This window comes from Somniosus microcephalus, chromosome 16 (assembly GCF_052327205.1).
Source record: "Somniosus microcephalus isolate GS21.2 chromosome 16, FLI_Smic_1.0, whole genome shotgun sequence".
Taxonomy (NCBI): domain Eukaryota; kingdom Metazoa; phylum Chordata; class Chondrichthyes; order Squaliformes; family Somniosidae; genus Somniosus; species Somniosus microcephalus.
Genome location: NC_141002.1, coordinates 76,321,583 through 76,346,538, shown reverse-complemented (window position 1 = coordinate 76,346,538; position 24,956 = coordinate 76,321,583). Strand labels below are relative to the sequence as shown.

At 41.6% G+C, this 24,956-nt stretch overlaps 1 protein-coding gene across 1 annotated transcript in view; it reads right to left on the bottom strand.

Annotated features, from left to right (window-relative positions):
* LOC147106305 (protein O-mannosyl-transferase TMTC2-like) overlaps positions 1-24,956 on the bottom strand; it is a 141,859-nt gene that overhangs the window by 12,196 nt on the left and 104,707 nt on the right. Inside the window, exons 7-11 of the mRNA XM_086009296.1 lie at positions 23,777-23,855; positions 22,420-22,541; positions 16,815-16,896; positions 11,135-11,249; positions 3,426-3,489 (exon numbers count right to left, since the gene is read on the bottom strand). Of these exons, the coding sequence (XP_085865422.1) occupies positions 3,426-3,489; positions 11,135-11,249; positions 16,815-16,896; positions 22,420-22,541; positions 23,777-23,855 (462 nt within the window). The remainder of the gene's footprint in view (positions 1-3,425; positions 3,490-11,134; positions 11,250-16,814; positions 16,897-22,419; positions 22,542-23,776; positions 23,856-24,956) is intronic.

Below are 24,956 nucleotides of genomic sequence, written 5' to 3'. Positions count from 1 at the left end.
GTGACAATTGGTGCCAAATTAGGACAATGTTGTCAGGGAAGATGGGGCCTTGATTTAATGTCTCATCTAAAAGATGGCACCTCTGACACTGCAGCAATCCATCAGTACTGCATGGTGTCAGCCCAGATTATATGCTCAGGATCTGAAGTGCAGCTTGAAACCATGACCTTCTGACTTAGAGGCCAAAGGTCTGCCTCTAAGCCAAGCGCTGCCACCAAAATAAAACCATGGACAGATTTGTAGATGAAAATGAGTATTTTACATTTAACATGATGGATACAGGGAGCCAGTGTAAGTCAGCAAGGGCAGGGATGTAGAAAAAAAACAGGGCTTGGTGCAAGTAACATGCAAGTGAAAAAGTAAAAGACCCCATGACAGTATTCAAAGAAGAGCAAGGAAGTTCTTCCCATGTCCTGGCCAACATTTATCTCTCAACCAACATTACTAAAACTAAAAAGACTTCTGTTCATTTAACTCACTCCTATTTGTGGGACCTTGCTGTGTGCAAATTGGCTGCCAAACTTGCCTGCATAACAACAGTGACTACACTTCAAAAGTAATTTATTGATTGTGAAGCGCTTCCAGATGTCCTGAGCACGTTAAAAGCATCATATAAATGTAATTTCATTCTTTCCTTAGGAGTTGGAGTTTCTGGAGGGTGGAGCTCAGAAAGGAGGCAACAGGAAACATCAAGTTTGGAGGTAACAATGGCATTATAAGATTTTCAGAGGTGGGGGTGGGGTAAGGGCAGAGATGGGTGATATTACGCTGTCTTAATGATATATAGGATATGGAATTTTAAGTACAGTTCAGGGTCAAATTGGATGCTGAAGCTGCGGTCACGAGGTCAAGGGAAGTGGTGAAAAAGTAAAACTGGGCGTGGTCTGCATACATATGGAAGCTAATCTCCTGCATATGGTTAATGTCGCCGAGCGGTAGCATGTAAATGAGAAAGAGGGATGAATGGCCAACTCCTGTTCCTATGTTCCTTGCTAAACTCCAGGTACGAATGGAGGAGAAGCCATGGCTAGCGATGCAATGTCTGCACTGGGACACATTGGAGTTTCCATATCTGCTATTTGATGGACATTTGCCCTTAGCATGAAGAATTGATTTATTCAGGACAACTCTAATGTTCCAGGCATCCAAGTCTAAAGTCCCATAACAGCCTAGGTTGTTACTAACTGCTGAATCCAGGTTCTAACTGCACTGACAGATCCATATAAGGGACTTGTATGAGGCTGACATCCGTACAAGTATTGAGTGATAGATTGGTGGAGGACAAATCCTTCCTGCAATTGCTTACTTTTTTTGCCATAAATTCACCTCATAACTTGGTACCAGATCTTGCAAGTAAACCAAAGGATGCCCTTTCAGTACATCCTATGAACTTTAAACCATGAAAGAGAGCTGTTTGAAAATATAATTTATACACCGCAAGCAAAAACCTGCATTGAGACATTGCTTTCATTGAAGAAAGATGAAAACGGCCAGTGTGATCCTGAAGAAGCTGGCATCCACCACAACCCCGTATTGACATGTTTTATCTAGTAACTCATGTCACATATACAGGTTGAGCGTCCTGAATCTGGCAACCTCGGGACACGGTTTTTGTGTTTTTCCGGACTTCGTAATGTGTTTCTGACGTCTGAAGTCCGGAAATATCGCAACCTGGGCTCGGGCATTTCCGGACTTCGGACGTCAGAAACACGTTCCGAGTCCGGAAATGCCTGGGCCCGGCTGGCAGCGGAAACAGGGTGTCCAGATTCCGGAACATTTTACGGATTCCTGACAACCCTGCAACCAATCGTCCCAGAGTCCGGAACATTCCGGATTCCGAACTCTGGATTTTGGACGCTCCACCTGCACCAGAATTACTTAATGTCTCATCCAAAATGTCCCAGATATCCTTTGGAAATGTAGGTTGAGTATCATCACAAAGACAGTAAATTGGTATTTATTTTTCATGTTGACTTTAAGTTAAATGTTAATATGTAAAAATAATTCTAATTCAAAATTAAAAATGGCCCTCTAATTTGCCAATATCTCTGATTTTAAAATTCTCATCCTTGTTTTCAAATCCCTCCATGGCCTCGCCCCTCCCCATCTCTGTAATCTCCTCCAGCCCCACAACCCCCCCATTAAAACCTGCCTTTCTGACCAAGCTTTTGGTCATCTGCCCTAATTTCTCCTTACGTGGCTCAGTGTCAAATATTGTTTTATGACGCTGCTGTGAAGCGCCTTGGCACGTTTTACTACGTTAATACAAGTTGTTGCTGTTATATAACGGGCTTTCTTTTGACTCACATAGTTATAGAACACTTACACATGGAAACCCATTTCTCCTGTAATAACGTCTTTTAGTGTCTTCCATAGGTGGTGGCTAAAAGCGATATGAGCTGTTTTTGTCAGCACTGAATAAGGTGGGTTTTTTTAAATAAGAGCAGCAATGTTTCTTGATGTGTAACAAGTACTTTGGATTTAGAACAAAATGATGACTTCTAACTATGGACAAAAATACACTTAAATGTACATCTGTTTAGTGCACACTGCCGCTAAGTGTAGAGTGTTTATAAAGCCACAGTTTTACCTAGTAATTTCTATGGTTATGTGTTAAGTGCATAATTAAATACCGTCTCCTGAAAATGGATCATTTTGCAGTCTACAACCCCCATTTTTTCCACCGCAGATGCTCCATCAACTGTTCATTTATCTACTGGTGTAGCCAATGTAAGTATCATCACAATTTGAACTCTTTAATCTGTCCTATTACAAAGAGTATAAAATAGTATGTTTTCAAATATATTGCTTTCTGTCTTGTAGCATACCTTATGTGAATTCCTCCTATGTATCCCACTGTATACCGAAATGGTGCAAAACAGATTGAGGGTGCAGTTTGCACTCTGTATCAACACAAAAGTGGCAGCAAAACTCCAGAGTCCGTACCCGATCTGAATCTGGAGCGCAGCCCCTCAGAGAGGCTGGCTCGCACCACCTGAGCTCCATATTGTGTGGAATATAACTTCAGAGCAGAGGAGCCAAAGCAAAAAAAAAGTTAGACCTGCTTGGGCACATCATATAATTACAACAGTCTTTTTAAAAAAAATGTTTTGACAAACCAAACACCCCCGCCTACACTCTTCAAAACATTTAAAGCTTTACCAGGTAGTAGCAGAGCTCCCTGAGCGCGCACATACACAGAGCTCTTTCCTGCCAAGCATAGTGCGATTCCCCAGCTACACAATGCAACAGGGGTTCTTTTCTGGCACAGCTACTGGTCTCAGACTAGTAGTGCAGTGTAACCACAACCTTAAGTGCATTTAATAGCGGGGGGGGGGGGGGCACTGTTTTCGGATGATGTAAGATACAGAGGTCTGTGTTAATCATGTGATGCTGCTGTTCTGGTTATGACTGTATTCACTTACATTGGGTCGCAGTCCTGCTGCCAATCCGTAATGTTTCTCAGCTGCTTTGTTCAGGCCAGCTTGTCTGATGAACAAAAACAACACAGTTTTCAAATGAAATGAAATCTGACTTCAGACACGTGTCATAAAAATGGTTTACATTTCAGATAGAAAAGCTGACAGTGCTGCCAGATGTTCAACAGGGAGGACACAGTGTGGCAAACGCACCACATAGCATGAGAAAAGGAATATGCCTTTGACATGTGTTGTACCTGCAGCAGAAAGGACATTTTTCCAAAGCTGTTAGTAATTATAGAAGTCATTACTGTGTGTTGAATTCCACTTTCAAGTAGTAAACACCCAAAAAATTCAAAGTATTGGCAAATGTTTTGTGCAAATTCATTAGCAGTCCTGTACTTTTAAGCAATGTACCTGATTTACCTATAGTGATCATAATGTTAGACACTGACACACCTCCCACCCTGTTTTCTTCCTTCCTCACCTTAAAGTGGTGAGCCATGTTGACACGTGATTGCACAGGTGCCAGCACCCTTCATGTGTCTGGTCTAAGTGGCCATTCTTCCTGTGTGAGCTGAGACTGCTAGCGCGAGTAGCTTATTCAACAGTGCGGAGCATCAGAACCAAGCCAGATTCTGTCCTGGTGCAATTTCTATGTACGCACACTTTTCACCAGGAGCCATTGAGAAAGATCAGGTGTGGGAACCCTGGTTGATTTTTCTCCTCCCTCGCCTTGAGGCCAATTGTAGCACCCCTATTATCACCCTGGCCAAGATTGATCAACTCAGCACAGGCAGGAAGCCTTCCTGGTCTATATAGCTTACACTGGACAATGCCTTAACGACAAAGTGTGCACTGACCCACTGAGGACATTATTTATTATAGATAGTTTTGCAGCTTTATTTAAAAAGTGGACAGCACCTATGGCATTATTGCGTTTGATTCGCCGCAGCAGCTCCTCTTTCATGTCTCCATTTAGTGTTTAGCAAAACTTTTAGAGGGACAGAAGCTGAGTGTCATTTCCCATGCACACCGAATATAATATATTTCCACACAATTGTTGCCATTTCAGCCGTGGCTCAGTGGGTAGCACCCTCGCCTCTGAGTCAGAAGGTTGTGGGTTCAAGTCTCACTCCAGGGACTTGAGCACAAAAATCTAGGCTAACACTCCAGTGCAGTGCTGAGGGAATGCTGCACTGTCAGTGGTGCTGTCTTTTGGATGGCACGTTAAACCGAAGCCCCGTCTGTTCTCAGTTGGATGTAAAAGATCCCATGGCACTATTTCGAAGAAGAGCAGAGGAGTTATCCCCGGTGTCCTGGCCAATATTTATCCCTCAATCAACATCACTAAAGCAGACTATCTAGTCATTATCACATTGCTGTTTGTGGGAGCTTGCTGCGCGCAAATTGGCTGCCGCGTTTCCCACATTACAACAGTGACTACACTTCAAAAAGTACTTCATGGGCTGTAAAGTGCTTTGGGACATCTGGTGGTTGTGAAAGGCGCTATATAAATGCAAGTCTTTTCTTTTTTTATTGTGTGTTTGTAAACAAATGAAAAAGAAGTATCAAAGCTATCATGAAGGTGGTGTCTCTAATACTGACAGTCTTTTACTCACAGTGCTCATTTACCTCACAAACAGTCTATTGCCAAAAAGTTTTGAATGTCTTTGCTACTGTTTTGTGGAGAAATTCAGCATAGATGAGCAGTGACATTGGTCCACTGGGGAAAAAAATCCTTCAACACTAGCCAGTCAATCCAACAAAAGGTCCCATATGAGGCAGATTATTACTATTCAGAACACTTGTTGCCAAATACTGTTCTATTAGTAAAAACAATAAATCAGATTAATTATATTTTTCTGTGTTTAATGTACCCAATTGAGAAGTATCAACAGTTTAGGTCCCTGTGTGCAAAGCCTTTTACTGGCCTGCTGAAATACAGCATTTAATCAATTATCATTTATAGAAGAATTCACAACTAAAATATTTACAATAAAGTAATAACAACCGAGTAAAATCTACGACTAAAGACCTTGGGGTAATTCTTCAACTTACCATGAAGGCATAAAACTAGAAATGAAAATCAGGCAGTCAGAAAATCCGCACGCCTGTTTTATGCCCAGCCGTCAAGTTGAGTATTTACCTCCTTATTTCAGCAGAGATGTCTTAAGGTCCAAATTAATGAAATTTGTCTACAGATTCTTCCTGTTCCCTTTCTCTCTGATCGCCAACTGTCTCGCTAGCTGTGCAAAGAGATGATGGGAGGGCAGAAAATAAAGGCCAGGGGTAAAAGGAAGTTTCTTAGAATGGAAATATGTTGTGAGTGGTATGCCAAAGCGGTCGGTGTAAGGGTTGCTCTTTTCACTGCATATATAGTGAATTGGACCAAGGAATTGAGGGAATAATATTGAAATTTGCTGGAATTGGGGCGTAGCAAATTATGACAAAGATTTCAGGAGACTGCAGGAGGACATAGAAAAGCTAGCAGGATAGGCAGATAGATGGCAGCTCAATGTAGAAAAATATTAAGTAACACAATTTGGAAGTAAGAACAGGGAAGGAAATATACTTTAAATGATCAAATTTTAAATGGAGTAAATAATCAAAGGGGCCTAGATATGAAGGTACACATTAAAGGTGACAGCGAACGTGGTTAAGGCCATAACAAAAGGCAAACACAAGCCTTGGTTTTGTAACTGGAGGCAAATGGGCTGGATTTTCATTGGGCTGTGGAGGCAGGATTGGAGGCATGTGGGGGGCTAAAATCCCAAAATCGGGGGGACACGAAGCCACCCCGCCCCCCAACCCACCTCCATGCCAGTTTCAAAGGAGGCGGGTACCCGGCCCGCACTGGGACCCGCCTCCCTGAGGCGGGAAGGGGATTAGTGCCAATTAACTGCCTGTTAACAGGTAGTTAACAAGCAGTTTTTAGCCTAATCCCTATTTTCATTCTTGAACTGTGGGATTCCAGACCACTCCAAACCACGCCAAGTTAGCGAGGCGGGCCGTCGGGATGAAGGGCTTGGAGGGGTCGAGATGGCCGGTGTTCAGGTGAGTGATGGGTGCATGAGTGCAGAGGTAAGTGTGTTTAAAGTGTTTAAAGAAGTTTTATTTACCTTTACAGCCTTCCTTCCTTCAGGTCTCGGGAGTCCCTCATCTCACCGGCACAGAAAGCAGAATGGCTGCGATCTGTCAAAAATTGCAGCATTCAGCTTTCTGTTCTGGAGAGATCTCTAAATCATCCTGAGAGGAAGGAATTAACTTAGAGTACAGATTGTCAGTGTTTGGCAGCTTCAAACAGCTGTCGAACGCTGATATTTCATCTGTCAAAAGGTCTTGACAGATGAAATATCAATCTGTGATGTCACCTGTTGCCGGGTGGCCCTTAATTGGCCTGCTGAGCCCGCTGGGTGGGCTCAACAAGGTCAATCAAGTCAAAATTGCGTGGGTTGGCTACAAATCGATGGAGGCGGGACTACAACCCCAAAAGTTGTAGTCCCGCCTCCTACACGCCTCCTCAATGAAAATCCAGCCCTTGAACACAAAAGCAAGGGGATAATGTTGAGCTTAAACAAGACCTTAGTTATGCTGCAGTTGGAGTATTGCATACAATTTTGGTCTCTCACTACTAAAAGGATATAAAAGCAATGGAAAAGGTGCATCATAGATTCACGAGGATTTCACCAGGGATGAGGATTTACAATTATGAAGAACAACATAAGAAGTTAGGACTTTTTTTTAATTTAGAGCTGATAATTTTAAGGGTGACTCGATAGAATTCTTTCAACAAAAACAACTTCTATTTATATAGCGCCTTTAACGTAGTAAAACGTCCCAAGGCGCTTCATAGGAGTGTTGTAAGACAAAAAATTTGACACCGAGCCACATAACGAGAAATTAGGGCAGGTACCAAAAACTTGGTCAAAGAGGTAGGTTTTAAGGAGCAGCTTACAGGAGGAAAGCGAGGTAGAGAGGTGGACAGGTTTAGGGAGGGAACTCCAGAGCCTAGGCAACAGAAGGCACGGCCACCAATGGTTGAGCGATTATAATCGGGGATGCTCAAAAAGGCAGAATTAGAGGAGTGCAGATATCTCGGGGAGTTGTGGGGCTGAAGGAGATTACAGAGATAGGGAGGGGCGAGGCCATGGAGGGATTTGAAAACAAGGATGAGAATTTTTAAATCGAGGCATTGCTTAACCGGGAGCCAATGTAGGTCAGCGAGCACAGGGGTGATGGGCGAACGGGACTTGGTGCGAGTTAAAACACGGGCAGCCGAGTTTTGGATCACCTCAAGTTTACGTTTTCAAGATTATGAAGGGTTATGATAAGATAAATAGTGACAGACTGGTTTGAGTGTTCAGCGCAATGATAATGAGATGGCACAGATTTAAGATAATCACTAAATAAATCTAATTACACAGCGGGCATTTTAAATTGTCTGCCTCAAAATCATTGTTGAAACGGAATCCATAAGTTATTTTATAATGGAATTGGACAGTTGCTTAAAAAAAAGAGAAATATTAAAGGATATGGAGATCAAGCAAGAGAGTAGAATTAGGATAGGTGACAAATCACGTGGCGAAGAATATCAGTGCAGATTACAGTAGCATAGTGGTTACTATACTGGACTGGACACCCCGAGGTTATGAGTTCAAATCTCATCATGGCAAGTCGTGAAACTAAATTCGACAAATTTGGTCATTTTTGGTCTGGCACTGGAAAATTGAGCATGAAAGCTGCTGGACTGCAGTTAAAAAAACCCCAACTGGTTCATTAATGCCCTTCAGGGAAGGAAACCCACCATCCCTCTCTACTCTAATCCTACAACTATGTGGCTGACTCTCAATGCCTCAGGATAACTAGAGATGAATTATAAATGCCACCTTGCCAGTGTTGCTCACATCCGGAGAATAAAAATAACACATTACATCCTTTTTAGTGAATTTAACTTCACTCTATGTTCTTAGTTGAAATGTTGCTCTTTTGCTGTAAAATAAATACCAATTTCAATGAACCAGAGTTGTGCAGCTTTTCATCTCCAGAAAGGCCCCTTCCAATCAAAGAAGTACATGTGTGAGTGTGTTAGTACAGGAATGCAAATCACTTTGAATATTTGGAAGATCATTTATTAATATTACACCTGTCAAGTCAGGATAAAAATGTGACTTCAAGCCTCCCATTCCAGACAGCTTCTACTTTCCTTGGCTTGATCCCGCTTCCCTTACCCATGACTTTGATCCCCCAACAATTGCCATTTTACTTTGAAATGGCAGCCAAAACCTTGTTGTGCCACGTGAATGAAGCTTCAAAGCTAAAATACACTGTTTTCATTGCAGCCCTAATCTAAACATTTACATTAGTCACAGTATGTTTTCACCTAAAGTTTATTTTCAAATACCGACACTTTTAAAGTTCGTAGCCTGTAGTTTTTCATTTCTGCAAATAACTATTTCTCCTCCATCTTCCTCCACATCAGGAAACATTAGGGGATGGTTCGGAGCCCGCAGAGAGATTTATTTCTTTTTGTGAAGCTGCAAGCAATAGCATTGGCGATAAACTTTCCACTACAAGATGATGTCAGGTCAGCTTAACATGTTTACTCACTGGTTCTGCTGTAATATCCGAGAGATTGTAATTCATTGAGAGAAACTGATCTGACTGTCCCACCCCCCCTCAGTTCACAGTGGATGCACCGTTAATTATTGGGCAGCACAGGGATCGGTTGGCCACAGTGTGATTCCTTCACAGATGTGGCTGTTGATAGCATGTAAACCCTCAGCTAAGGGTTTAGCCAACTGGCCCCAGAATCCAGATTTACTTTTTCATTTCATGCGACATATTGCTGTACGTTATACTGCTGAACCACCATCAACAATGCTTTTCACACAACATTTAGGGAAAAATAGTTAAGAATCTGAAGCAATGCTCTATTGAATGTACGACTGTTATCCCATGTGAAATTAACATGATGCGCATAGAATTGTATAAGCGCTAATCTGTTTACCCATGAATTGTATTCTTTCATCAGGAACTGCGAGTCAAATTGAAGTAAAACTTTTCCTTTTCGCAACTCCCTATGCTGTGTGAATATTACTACTTCTAAGTTTTCCACATTTTGATAGAATATAAAAATAACTGAAACCATGCAGTTTGTGCAGAAGACAGATGCGAGATGCATGTGTTGTGCTCTGTAAACATGATAAATGGAGCACTCTCCAAAAGATTATTGAGTGAATAAAAAGTGAATGTGATGAGTGTAGAAGGGGTGACTGCAATGGCTGTTCAAGCATGCGGTTTCATCACATGCAGCCTATACCAGACGCAGCTCACCGCTAATTAGATCAGCATTCAAGATGTCCACAGTATATGCTTGTGCCTGTTTCTGTGCAACATAAGAATTAGGAGCAGGAGTAGGCCGTACGGTCCCTCGAGCCTGCTCTGCCATTCAATAAGATCATGGCTGATCTTCTACCTCAACTCCACTTTTCCACTCTATCCCCATATCCCTAGTGTGCAAAAATCCAATGATCTCAGTCTTGAATATGCTGAACAGCTGAGCACCCACAGCCCTCTGAGGTAGAGAATTCCAAAGATTCACTGCCCTCTGAGTGAAGAAATTTCTCCTCATCCTAAATGGCCGAACCCTTAACCTGAGCCTATGACCCCTACTTCTAGACGCTCCAGCCAGGGGAAACAGCCTCTCAGCAATTACCCTGTCAAGTGTTCTAAGAATTTTATAACTTTCAATAAGATATGGGTAAATATCCAAGGGCATCTGAGAACATTTAAATCAGGTGAAAAGTGAACTATTTTTGCTGATTCTCAGAGCAGTATCCAAGATTAGCACTTCCTTTCAAATTTAATTTAACGGCTGCTGGATATATACAACAAACAAAAGTTAAATCTGGCATTTAGCTGTATTCTATAAAAGTTGTTTCTGCAGTCTGACCATGCCAGCAATTACGAAGGGTGGCACCTCAAATGTAACTCCAAATGTTGTGCATTTTATTCTTGAAGAAAACTGTTATTCCTGTTTCCTCAAACTCTAAACATAATTGCACCAGGAATTAATGCAGAAGTTAATGTTAGTCTATTGCCCCAAGTAAAAGAAATTGAATGAATTTATAAGCCATACTGTTGTGGCTTCCCTGCTTGCTGCTTATTTGTGAAATGTTTCTCTCCATACAAAGCAAAAGTTAGTAATGGATGCATTTGTTCCCGATTGTGTTTTTCCCCCTCCACTTACTGACTCTCAGTGAAAGCTTATACACATTAAGAAAAAAGTTAACTTTGGCCATTTGCAAGTGAACTTCATCAGAAGACAGACTAGCTGTAAAAGTATATACTGTAGTGTATCATTTCCTTTCTCCAAATACTTCATGCCAGCAAAGCACTTACTGCAACCTGCCCTTCAGAGCTCTGTGCAAGGTCACTTAGATCAAGTACGTATGTTTTTTTAAAAAATGCTTTAGCACACAAGACGTCCAAGTTAAATTAGGCACAGAGGGATACAGAATTACTGCATGATGCTGCAGCTTTTTAAATGGAGTTGAAAGTCTGCCACATTGAAATAATAGCCCTCAAATCATTATTTTTCAGAAATATGCTTATTTTCCCCCAAATTGTGTCAGATAACAGAATCCATAGTGTTCGAAGGCCTAATTTAAAACGCATTTCATGATGCAATCCACTGTTAGGAAAGAACCAACCTGAGCATGTGGGCTGCATTAAAGACAACATCAAACTCCATGCTGTCTAGTTCAGCCGCTTTCTCTGCCATCTGAGCAGCTTCCACCAGGCGAGATTCCTCCAACAGAAACTGACCTGTGAGAAAACATTAAATTGCAAGTATTTCTTAGGAACAGAAAAAGACCATTAGGACCAACAAACTCAAATCTTTTTCAATGATCAGTCCATCTATTCGGGGCCAGAACCTCCCATAACATGGCAGAGATCCAGTTGGGCCGGGACTCCGCTGTTTCCAGGAGCTTCCTATTTGCCTTGCAAGGGACAACTCCTCCGTCTGCCCCTTACTAGCCAAATGATGGCAAGGGGGCAGAACTAGGGGTGGAGACTCCCTTTGCCAGTTGTCACATTTCTGAATTTTGTGAATATTTTTCCATAGAAAGAGTTTGGAAAGAGAGTTAATTTTAATGTTGTGGGTTTTAAAAGCAATGTGTATTCTCCTGAGTTTTTAAAAAAAAGAGGCACCTAGATAAAAGATGGTTAATATGTTCCTTCTCTCAAAGACCAAACAGTAAGCAATTTGTTAGCTAATCTGGAAAATGCTGTTTGCACCATTTCTCCAGTGTTTCTCTGGATCTTCTGATGAATACAGCAGATGACTAGTAGAAACCCTGAGGACCTCGTTGTCCCCTGGACAGTGCACATAGGCTGTCCAAGGTAAAAACACTAAACAACTCATTTTAAAATGGTACTGAATCTTAATATTATTAATAAAATTGCATAAACATTTTGGGCTTAACAATAGGATGCAACACTGTTACAATTTCACCATTTCAATATCTTTACTAACTCTCAACAAAACATGAACATGAGAAGAAAATGTTGAAGACAATCTCAAAACTCGGGACAGTACAGTCTAGTTATTTATGTTTACTTTTTTAACGCTTGTAAGAACATTTTTTTAAATCTTTATTCAGTATTTTATTTAACATTAACGTGTGACTCACGGCTGTCAAACAAATCATTTAACTGTCAATCTCTACGCCAAGGATTGAAAATCAAGAGGGGCATTTTCAGCTTGACCGCTTTGATAGTAAACTGGCAGTGGGGGTCACCCACCCGTCATAGAATCGCCCGACTTTCATATCCATTGATTAGATTTCCATTGATTTGAACCTGAAAATTACCTTCAATCAGTTTAAAGTTGGTTCAGTGGTCGCACTCTCACCTCTGATTCAGAAGGTTATGGGTTCAAGTCACACTCCAGAGAAAATCTAGGCTGACACTCTAGTGCAGTACTGAGGGAGTGCTGCACTGTCAGAGCTGCTGTCTTTTGGATGAGACGTTAAACCGAGGCCCCGGTTCATAAAAGATCCCATGGCACTATTTCGAGGAAGAGCAGGAGAGTTCTCCCTGGTGTCCTGGCCAACATTTATCCCACAACCAACACCACTAAACCAGATTATCTGGTCATTATCACATTGCTGTTTGTGGGACTTTGCTGTGCGCAAATTGGCTGCCGCGTTTCCTACATTACAACAGTGACCACTGTGTTCATTGTCTGTAAAGCGCTTTGGGATGTACTAAGGTTGTGAAGGCGCTATATAAATGCAAGTTCTTATGTATAATATTGAGTAATTTAAAATACTCAGGTCCTGAAATTACATGAGATAGCAACAGAAAAATGCTAAGCACCATTCATCTGAAATTCCTCTCTCCATTGTTTCGATACAAAATGTTGTTCCTAATTTTATTTTTGATAGGGTTAACACCTCTGATAGAAGAGCAGAAAGACAAATATCATGCAAATGCATTAAGAATGTGTCCGCTAGTGTCCTACAGCATAGTCTCAGGCCATGAAGCAGTATCATTAAGTGAACTAAAACTCAGGGGAGTGTTGATTTTTTTTTTAATCCCTTGCTCCAAATCTACTGCCAGTTACCTTCAATGAACTGTATTCTGTTTCACTGGCATAACCAGAAACACAAATCGACAGTGGCAACACTTCTAAAATATGTTGTGCCTAAACAGTCTATAATCATAGCTTCAAATGAAAGGTCAGAAGAGAGAGTTGATAGAAATTCCACAGTTTCTATTTAAATAGTAATCAGGGGCGTTTTCAAATCAGAACCTTTTAAACAAATATGTTCTTCAATTGAAGTTTCCCAGCTGAATTTGAGACCGTGTGTGGCATGTTGTCGGTCCTTCAATTCAGCTCTATCCAATCTATAAACACATATGTGATCTTTAGAATCTTGATGTATAATGGAAGTATTAAAAATAAACTAAAATGGCTATACTTGATTATTATTTCTTTTATCATTTATGGCTAAGTCACTTTATTATTTTACATCTCATTCCTGATCCCGGGCAATGTGCCAATTGTGGCTCAAAACGCTATTCTGAACCAGCTGCTAACAGATATACAAGAGTAGCCCAAAGGTGATTTGATCTCACTGCCATGCAATTCATTACAGTAATGAACCTGAAACCAGACACAAAGCAGAATGGGGGATCAAATCTGCATTTCATCATTAGCACATGGTGCAGGACATTACTACTCCAATGTGCCGTGCTATCATGTAGTTAAAGAAGGCCAACTATATCGCAACACTTAAATGCAATCCAAAGAGTAACCTATTTTGCAATCCATATACATGAGATAGTAGAGAAGGTTCTGCTGAAGACAATTCTAACTGCCAAGTCTTGATCAGAAGGAGATTTAGAAAATTATTTCTTTAATGTTAAGGTTTAATTTAAGATAATTATCAACATGGCCTAAGCATAGAGTCACCAAATTACAAGAGGAACTTCATTGTCTTCTTTAAACACTGTATTAACCATGGATGCTTTTGTTTCTAAATATTTTTTCTCCCAATCCAATAATCAAAACCAATACTGAAATCTTAAGAATTGGATTGCATCTCAAGGGCATACATTGAAGCAAGTTGTTCTGATCTTGTACAGATCATTGATTAGATCCCATTTATTATAGTGTGTGCAGTTTTGTCCACCATACTGAAATGTACATCAATACATTAAGGAAGGTTTAGAGATGAGCAAGGATGATTGAGATATTTAAGTAATGAAGAAAGTTGAACTTATTTTTAATGAAGGAATAATGATGGACAAGGACTGTGATCCAATCTTTAAAATATTGAGAAGTATAGATAATGTGGAGATAAGCAGGCTATTTACTTTGCATTGTGATCACAGGACTAGAGGACACAAGGAGAAATGGAGCAAGCCTCGAGCAAGAATTATTTCCCCCTGACAGAGTAATAGGCAGTTGAAAAATAAAACTTTCTGCAAAGGTGGTTAATGCTGTCGATTAACGTCTGTAATAAAAGAGCTGGTTAAATATCTAGTTAGGGATGGGACTAAAGGTTAGAGGTGGACAGAGATGATCAAATATTCCATGGAACACAACAGTTCCTGTGCTGTTGGGGTCATGTGGAAAGTAATTATCTAGAGTTGAATAGTGGAGGTGTCAGGATAGATGGAGCTGTAATGATAGATGAAGGTGTAAGGATAGACAAAGGTGTAAGGATAGACGGAGGTGTAAGGATAGATATTCTGGAATTTTGCTGAATTAACTTTAGGGGCTGGATTTTCATTGAGGAGGCGGGTAGGAGGTGGGACTACAACTTTTGGGGTTGTAGTCCTGCCTCCATCGAGCTCTAGCCAACCCACGAGATTTTGACTTGATTGACCTTGTTGAGCCCGCCCAGCGGGCTCAGCAGGCCAATTAAGGGCCACTCGGCAACAGGTGATGTCACAGATTGATATTTCATCTGTCAAGACCTTTTGCCAGATGAAATATCAGCGTTTCACAGCTGTTTGAAGCTGTCAAACACTAACAATCTGTACTCCAGGTTAATTCCTTCCTCAGGATGATTTAGAGATTTCCCCGGAACAGAAGGCTGAATGCTGCAATTTTTGACAGCTCGCGGCCATTCTGCTTTCTGTGCCGGTGAGATGAGGGACTCCCGAGACCTGAAGGAAGGAAAGCTGTAAAGGTAAGTAAAACTTCTTTAAACACTTTACACACACCAAACACACTTACCTCTGCACTCATGTACCTATCACTCACCTGAACACCGGACATCTCAACCCCTCCAAGCCCTTCATCCCGACGGTCCGCCTTGCTAACTTAGCGTGGTTTGGAGCCGTCGGGAATCCCACATTTCACCAATGAAAATAGGGATTAGGCTAAAAACTGCCTGTTAACTACCTGTTAACAGGCAGTTAATTGGCACTAATCCCTTTCCTGCCTCGGGGAGGCGGGTCCCAGTGCGGGTCGGGTACCCACCTCCTTTGAAACTGGCATGGAGGCGGGTTGGGGGCGGGATGGGTTTGTGTATCCCCCGATTTCTGGATTTTAACCCCCCACATGCCTCCAATCCCGCCTCCACGGCCCAATGAAAATCTTGCCCTAGGGCTCAGGGTCCCAGTCTACAGAATGTCCTTTAATGATTAAATAAGTGTGGTAGATCCACGATAGGATAGACTGCAAATGGAACATGGATGGAACATGCTTGATGGGCAGGGTGGCTTTTATTATTCCATGCTTTCTTGTGTTCAAAATCTGTTGCCTTAATGAAAAGCAACAAAATGTGGAATCTTGTGTCAGCTTGGCTGAGTGGGTAGCACTTTTACCACTGAGTCAGGAGGTTGCGGGTTCAAGTCCCAATCCAGAGCACACAATCTAGGCTGACACTTCAGTGTAGTAGTGAGGGAGTGCTGCACTGTTGGAGGTGCCATCTTTCAGCTGAAACATTAAATCAAGTCACCATCTGCCCTCTTAAGTGGATGTAAAAGATCCCATGGCACTATTCGAAGAGGAGCTGGGGAGTTCTCCTGGCTTCCTGACCAAAATGTATCCCTCAATCAACATCACTAAAAACAGATTACAGGAAACTTTGCGATATCCGGCACCGACGGGACCGAGCTGCTGCCAATCTATCAAAACTTCCGGATAGATCAGCGCTAATGTTGAAGGATACGGAGGTTTTCATCTCCGTATCTGACAACAAACACTGTTGCTTAGCAACAGCTTGTAAACACTCAGCCCGTACCTTGGAAGCATCTCTGAAGCTGTTGCTAAGCTACAGAGACGCTTTCCAGAGCCTGACTGTTAAAAAAATGCTAGGAGAAGAAAAAAAACCTAACCAAAACGGCTGCTGATTTCTGCCGTTAGATCGAGGTTTCCGGACATACAACCTCTGGATAAACCAAAGTTTCCTGTACCTGGTAATTTATCTCATTGCTGTTTGTGGGAACTTGTTATGTGCAAATTGGATGCTGCGTTTCTTGCATTATAACAGTGACTACACTTCAAAAGTACTTCACTGGCTGTAAAGTCCATTTGGACATCCTGAGGTTGTGAAAGGCGCTATTTAAATGCAATTTCTTTCTTTTCCATAGCACTTTATCAAAGAAGAGCAGGCAGCTCTCCCAGTGTCCTGGCCAATGTTTATCCCTCAACCAACACCACCAAACAGATCGACTGATCATTCATCTCATTGCTGTTTGTGGCCCTGTGCTGTGCACAAATGATGTCTAGAAAACAATAGACTTCAAATTAATTCATGGGCTGTGAAACATTTTGTGACATCCTGTGGATGTGAATGGCATTATGCAAGGTCTTTCTTCTTTCCAAAAGTAGGGCCAAGTTAAACACCGAGTTAAAAATGAACTCACCATAATGCATGTAGCAGTTTCCTTTTGCCGGATCTAGCTGGATAGATCGTAAAAAATATTTTTCAGCTTCTTCCTTACGTCCCTTTGAATCAACAACAAAAAATCCCAACTCAGAAAAAGGCTTAAACATCTCACAGTTTTCACTTTAAATCATTGAGCAATAAAACAAAGATCCTGGCTAACATTACCTCATTACAGGAAACTTTGGTTTATCCGGAGGTTGTATGTCCAGAAACCTCGATCTACCGGCAGAAATCAGGAGCCATTTTGTTAGGTTTTTTTTCTTCTCGTGGCTTTTTTTTCCAACAGTCAGGCTGTGCAAAGTCTCTCTGAAGCTGTTGCTAAGCTACAGAGACGCTTCTAAGGTACGGGCCGACTGATTAGAAGCTGTTGCTAAGCAACAGTGTTTTTGTCAGATACGGAGATGAAAACCTCCGTATGCTTCAACATTAACGCTGGTATGTCCGGCAGTTTTGATAGATCGGCAACAGCTCGGTCCCGTCGGTGCCGGATATAACAAAGTTTCCTGTACATCCAATCGACAGATTCCAAACACATAATATGAGTGCACACCAAGTTTGTGCATATATAAATGTTAAACTAATCGCCTCTGCATTATGCATGTCATAAATGATTATTTTAACATTTATATATGCACAAAATATATCAGTGTTGGATAAATTTTGTTTATTTATTGTCTAGGTCATAAACAGAATTTATCCAGTACTGATATATTTTAAATTAAATCCTGCAACAGGTGTGTTCAAACCTACAGCAACATTTTCCAGTTACTGGTCTCCGGGGTCTCACTGTAAATGACAGGTGATTCTTGTTATTGGTTGAGGTTAACACATATCAAATGAGGACACTTATAACTAAATGTAAAACATGTTAATGAGAAAAGTTTAAGGAAAGTTCCACATGTTGAAAAGCTAATACACTTTATAATTCCCCACACCGCATAGTCCCAGATCAGCCTGTCAATTTAGGGCAGATGCTTGCCTCGAAGGAAATAAAACTGGAGGCTTAATCCAGCAGTTGGCTCAAGATGCCTGGGACGATGTCACCTACTGTCCCTTCGGTTAGCAAATTGTGTGTGAAATGGAGGAAGATCTTATAAGGAAAAAACAAGACAATATACTGTATCTACTTTGAGCTGCAAGCTTTGCGTAACGTTCGTAAAGCGGTTTTTATTCGTAAAGAGGCTTCGCAAAAATGGCTTGACAAACTTATATGACAATAGTAAATCTGCTGTAATATTACTGTTTGTTTCAATATCACATCCGTGAGCTAAAACTTAAAATAAAAACACAGCCAATCCAGGGAGACAATTATTTCCCTAGACCTCCACCAATCTAAGAGTAATTCTCATATAGATAGGTAGACAGATATAAATAGCAAGGTAAACAGTGGAGAGCAAGAGGCAGAGATCTGTGAGAACCACATGTATAGGGACTCCAACTGAAATTAAAATGCTGCATCTTTAAAAATGTTATATATAAAAATTGAGATCATTAATTACTGCATGGTAAAATGATCTACGGCAAAAGCATTTACATAGTATTTTATAGCCTGATATTTGTTTAAATGTTATGTGTTTAAATGAGTCCCACTGCATCATATTGATGGATTTGCCCTGTATACATTGTCATTTATTTTACACAGCATAGCTATAAACAGACTAAACTGTACAATTGGCATATACAATCATAAATCAGCATTAGACAGAATTGGACTGACTGGCCAGCATAAGCACACTCTGTCTGTTGAAACCTGCAACACTAAATGTATTTAGCATGCAAAGGAAAAGCTAAAACTGCAAAATAGAAAAGCAACCTTTTTCCCTTTAAAAGATTGCTTGCTATATAATGGAAACATGAAACACCACTAGATCAGTTATGGTGCATGTAATACCTCAAACATTAAGGCCATGAAATTCGGTTGGCTTTGCGCCCAGTTTTCGCGCCAATAGAGGAGTTCACGCTGATATTCAGCGCTGCGGTAATGGCGGCGGTAGCCGGTAGCGCTGCGCCGGCACCGATGACGTCATCGGTGTGCGCAGTACCCCGGTTCCGCCCCGATGCCGGCCCGAATCCCATATTCAGTTGCCGCCGCCTCCTCCGTGGCGGCCGCTACTTACATCCGGAGACCAGGGCCTTACTGCAGCCTTAGTGGGGCGCATAAAGGTGGAGGTGCGGCCGGCCGCTTTTTCGGCAGCCGCCTGCCCGCACCTCCTTCCCCGGCCTCCTCCACCACCCCCCCCGCGGCATTGCCGGCTGCTTTCCGCGAGCCCGGCACTTCTCCGTGGTGCCGGGCTCATTTGCCGGCACAATCCAGCAGCGATCTCCCCATTGCAGGCACCTCCACCTTAAGAGAAGGAGGAGGCCTGCAGTACCGCAGCCTGCCACACCGCATCGGGTGGCGCAGCGGCGCCTACAGCGCTGAAATTCAGTTTCAGCGCCCCAAGCGGGGGCGGGCACACCCTGGAATAGCGCCCGGCTCCGACTTGGGGCGCAAAAACCGAATATCTGACGGGCGCAACTGGCTCCGCGCTCAGCGCTAACTTTTGGGGGCAAACCAGCTGGCGGGCCCAAACTGAATTTCTAGGCCTAACTCCCTCCACCACCGGCGTACCGTGGCTGCAGTGTGTACCATCTACATGATGCACTGCAGCAACTCCCCAAGGCTTCTTCAGCAGCACCTCCCAAACCCGCGACCTCTACCACCTAGAAGGACAAGGGCAGCAGGCGCATGAGAACACCACCACCTCCAAGTTCCCCTCCAAGTCACACACCATCCTGACTTGGAAATATATCAATGTTCCTTCATCATTGCTAGTTCAAAATCCTGGAGATCCCTTCCTAACAGCACTGTAGGAGTACCTTCACCACACAGGCTGCAGCGGTTTAAGAGGCGGCTCACCACCACCTTCTCAAGGGCAATTAGGAATGCCAATGATGCCCACATCCCATGAACGAATAAATAAAAATAAGGTCTCACAGCCCAAGTTACAAAAAAGTCCCCTCATCTCACAGTACCACATTGCAGCAGTATGGCATTTGTTATTTAATATTCATTAATAAACTGACTTTTCAATTTAAATGACAAATTCTTGCCATCTGTGTCTGTGGATTTGTGTTCAATAAGAAGTCAATTGAGATTGGCTTCATTTAATTTGTGGCCTGTACCCAGGACGCTGCAATGAAGTGCAATGTCTGATACCGTAATGTTGCACTTCAATGTAAATTAATTTATTTGGATAACTAGACAGACACGAATCAAAACATGTATCTTTGTGTTATTGTTATATATAAGAGTAATAAAGGAACATGTGGTTTTTGAAGTATGTGTAGCTTGCACAGGAAACAGTGAATTGAAGTCTGGAATGACTCGGAGCCAAACCAAAATAATAAACTAGCCAATGAGGTCATATCTTTGGTTTGCTAGTTCTAGCCCAACATTATTATTACTCACTGTTATAGTAGAACCCTAATAATACTCTAGCAACTAACTTTCAGATGAGAGGCCCGGACTGCCCTCTCAGGTGATGTAAAAGATCCCACAGCACTATTTGAAGAAGAGCAAGGGAGTTCTCTCGGTGTCCTGGCCAACAGTTAGCCCTCAACCAACACCAAAGACAAATGATCTGGACATTTGTTTAATTGCTGTTTGTAAGACCTTGTTGTGCGCAAATTGGCTGCCTCGTTTCCTACATTACAACATTGGCTGTAAAGCACTATATAAGGGGCGGCCTGAGGTCGTGAAAGGCGCAATATGAATACAAGTTCTTTTTCTCTCTGCATAAAATTTCTTTTTTTAAATATCCTAGCCAATATGATTTCCAATTCGTTCCTGATGAGATGATTTTCTAAGTAAATTTTCTTCAGCAAGGGGACTGCTACCACACAGCAGAATACGTGGTCCCCTATTTATAGTCATAGATTCAAGATCCCACAGCTGATTGTCACATGAATCTGCCTGCCAGAGTTGGAACACGTTTTTACTGTTTTTCAGTTTCCTGCTGGATATATTGCCTCATGGAACTGGGATATTCAATACAGCATGTAGAGGAAAAACCGGATATGCTCACTTTGTTCCTCCACGAGTGTGCTACCCTCTGGCTAAACTTGGAGTGATGCTGGCATGGAGTCTGGGAAATATGTAAATTGAATAGAGGCTACTTAAGAAAAGTAGCCCCAGAGAGGTGACACAGTCCATCAAACACACGTGTAAAGGCCAGTTTTGTTGGAAAGCTTGAGATAATCCATTCACAATTCAACTACGTTTGAACTACAAGTTTAGGTGCCCAGTCATGATGTAATCCAACTCAATAAAGGAAATATTCCCGCAGGCATTGGTGCCAAACATTTAGGGAATATAAAAGAGGTGGAGAACAAAAAAAAACAATGAAAATATCTGTTTACTGTGGAAATCAATTCCAACTTCTGGAAGGAATGATCACACATGCAAGAATTATGATCCTTCCCAATACCAAAGGAGATTTTATTTGTCAAATAAAATGGGAAATCTGAGTTGCTGGCTTAAAAATACAGGATCAACCCCCAGTCATGTGAGTTGTGACAAAAAGAGTAAAATGGGGCTACTTTAAAAGCAGACATGGATCTGCAGGTTTATTTTTCTTCTGCCAACATTGTCCCACTTCTACATTACTCCCCAGGTGGTGTTATCATAGCTGAGGTTATACATTACCAAAAAAATGTTTTAATTGCTGGAATTTTTCAAACCTCGATAATGGTAATTTACCTTGAGGGAAAGAGGATTCACGTGCAGTATTATTTCTGCGCAGCATATTGCTGTTGCTGCACTGAATATGATACCAAATTGACACCAGTACCCGGATTAATTTGGCACCAGAACTATAGTACGCCACTGATGAACCTGGTGCATCTAAACCACCTCTGGCAAGAATCTAAATGAGTAATTTGATGCTGGAGTAATGCTGTGGTAATTTCAATATAACAGTAAGAGTGGCATGTTGCTCTTGAAATTGATGCCCATTGAAATTGTTGTATCTACTTACAGAAGTCTAACCCCCTTCATTCCCAGGGCTAGGCTAGTAGTCAAATCAATTTAAGTGTAAGTGCCCTGATGAAGTGGGCCTTACAAACTGAGTGCACCAATTTCCTTTGAACTCTGCCAACGTGATTTTAAAGACCCTCAATAGGGCCAGCATCCTGAAAATGTCTGCTACATTAAACAACAATAGTGACAACACACATCATAATACTATTGCTATGGAACAGCAGTGCAAAGAGGACATATTTCTACCTTATATATTCCTTCTAGTCAACAAGTGATCCACATTCTCATTAATAACTATAATTTATTTAGAAAAATATGATTCTATGCTATTCAAACATATTCGGGAAGCAAACCCAACGTGTTTTAAGTAGAAAACCATCCAACTAAAGAAAATTTGAAAAAGTTAAATAACTCATAGTTCAGGCACAAATAATGAAGTTAAGCGCTGGGATCTACAGACTTGCTTTCAAGCTCCTTTTCCTGGATGCACAAACTCACAAGGGACAAGATGTGAAACATGAGTTACATAAAGACCATGCTAATATTAAGAAGGTCAACTCACAGTGAGTGCCAAAAGTTTCCCATATGTGAGATGGGCAGGGATATGATCAGGCTTGGAACGCAGGGACTCCAGGTACCAGCGCTCAGCCTCTGTCAGTTTGTTCAGTCTCATGTATGCTTCACCTGTGGGTACAGACAGAGGTCAAAGGTCAGTGCGATCTGTATCTTCAATGAAACTCGCTCATAATGCGAGCATACCAAAGAAAATCTTTTAAATGTGTCCAACTCCTGTGTTTCGTTATAATATGACAGGTTAATAAATGGGCAGATTCCACACAACAGAGGAGCCTAGCGTACAGTACTTTGATGTCCAGTTTGAGTAATCACCTTTTGAAACTCAACCGTGCTGACTGGAAATAGAAATGAAGCATGTCACCAGTTGGGTTACTCCTCCAAAGCACTATTCAGCCCAAAGACTAATATATTACAACAGGTAGGAGGGCAACATCCTCAGAAACAGCATTAATCTAACATCACAGTCCTGAGAAAACAATGCAGCCCTGACCAAGGAGACAACCGTAATGGGTATTTGGGGCTTGGCTCTAACTTAAAAGTAAAATGTTTAAATCTACAGGCACAATATTTGTTTTTAAGCATTGGAGTTGTTTGAACTATATTTATCAACCCCGTACAGTTTTTATGATACGTCTATGCTCAACCAGGGAGTCATTAGTCACAAAGACAATTTTAAAATATTACTGTTATTCATGTATTTCCTTTGTAATCGCTCAAAAGAAACTGAATAGCTTAAGATAAATCACGTTTTGCCACAATAATATTTTCCCTTGGGCAAGAGGTTTTTGTAGTCATGTAGCAAGTGATAGTCTAACTAAGCTTCGTGGCACAACAATAAATTCACAATATGCTTTGACTTATCTGGTGGCTGTAATGAACCCATTCTGTGGATTGCAACTTGAACCAAGCAGTAATGTGCCTGCACTGGTACTTGTATCACCATATGCTCTAACACAAGATCTGCTTAAGTTGCTCTTTAACAAGCACTTTTAATGTGGTACTTTGACTAATATAACAGGAATTGTTTTTTCACTGCTTAATAAGCAGCATATGTTGTGCTCTACATTGCTATTTTTAATGTTACCTTATTTATGTCTCTGAGCTTGAATTTGATTGAAAAATTCATCAGCTTAAGGTTTACTTGAGACTTTTAACTGGAGCCAGCTCCATAAGACAATATATCATTACTGGGCTAGTTAATTCAGAAGGGCTGCTTTACAGTAATTGATTAGAAGGATGACATTATTACAGACCGACTGCACTGAACATACCCTCACAAAACACAAACACTCACTTCTGTGCACGTAACAGTGTGATTGCAAGGCATGTGATGGTGCACTCACCCATCATGTTGTATAAGCTCTGTGGTGCAAACTGTTTTGGCATCTTCTGTATTGCCTCCTTATAAACAACTAGTGCATCCTACAGTGAAAAAAGAAAGTTGTTTCAAACACAAAGTTTTTTTTAAAAATACTACGAGGGTACAAGACCCTCTTTTTCAACCCAGTTTATTCCTTTTTCTCCTGATCTCACGTGGCCACATAATGGCCCAGAAATTCGGGTCTCCACGAGTGAGTACGCATGGGGTACTCACCCATAAGCCCAATGGAAGTGCCGGTTTCGTGCATGCACTGCGCATGCGCGGGAAACCGGCACTTCCATTCCCCTGAAAGAAGGGGTTCAGTGGTCGAATGCGTGCGCAGGAGAGGCAGCGTGTGCGCATCGAACTTACGTTATTTTGCAGGTTTTCCCGGGAGGGTAAGTCTCCAGAAGTTAGACATGTAAAAAGCAGTTGCAAGGCCTGCTTTTTACAAGGTAAGTGGTGAATTAATTAAAATTAAAACATTTTTTCCACAGGTTTATTATTTTTAAATACTTTAAAGAAAGGTAAGTTTATTTTTAGCCTGGTTAGAAAATAAAATTATTTTTTTCAAAAATTTAAATTATTGTTTAAAATAGTTATTTCATGTAATTTATAGTTTATTTAAAAAATGTGATTTAAAAAAAAAATTATTTGAAGATTTAATGATGTTTTGGGGCTTATAGTATTTATAAGTTTGACAGCCCTTCCTGTCAAACTTATGAATGAAGCATTCCCTGCTCCGATTGGCTCCCCATGGCCCATGTGATCCCAGGGGATGCTTCGAACTAACTGCGCCCCTGGGATACGCGAGCACTGCGCGCCAGCAGTTGGAGGAGGCCCAGGATCGGAATCCCACGCGGGGCCACAGCACAACGGCCGGTGCGCTAGGTAAGTGCAGGTCGGGGGCTTGCACCTGCGGGAAGCCCCCGACCCGAATTTCTGGATTAACTCCATCAGAAAGAGTGGGTAAACAACTTTCACCCAGGCTTGTATCAACCTGAGTCAACAGCTAGGTAGTGCACAAGAGCACTCAGGTAGTAATCCTCCTTTTAAATTTTCTGATGAAGGGTCTCTGCCCGAAATAGCAACCTACCTTTTCACTCTTCAGAGTTTGATAGATCTGCTTTGCACTTCCAGCATTTTTTGCTTTTATATCCAAA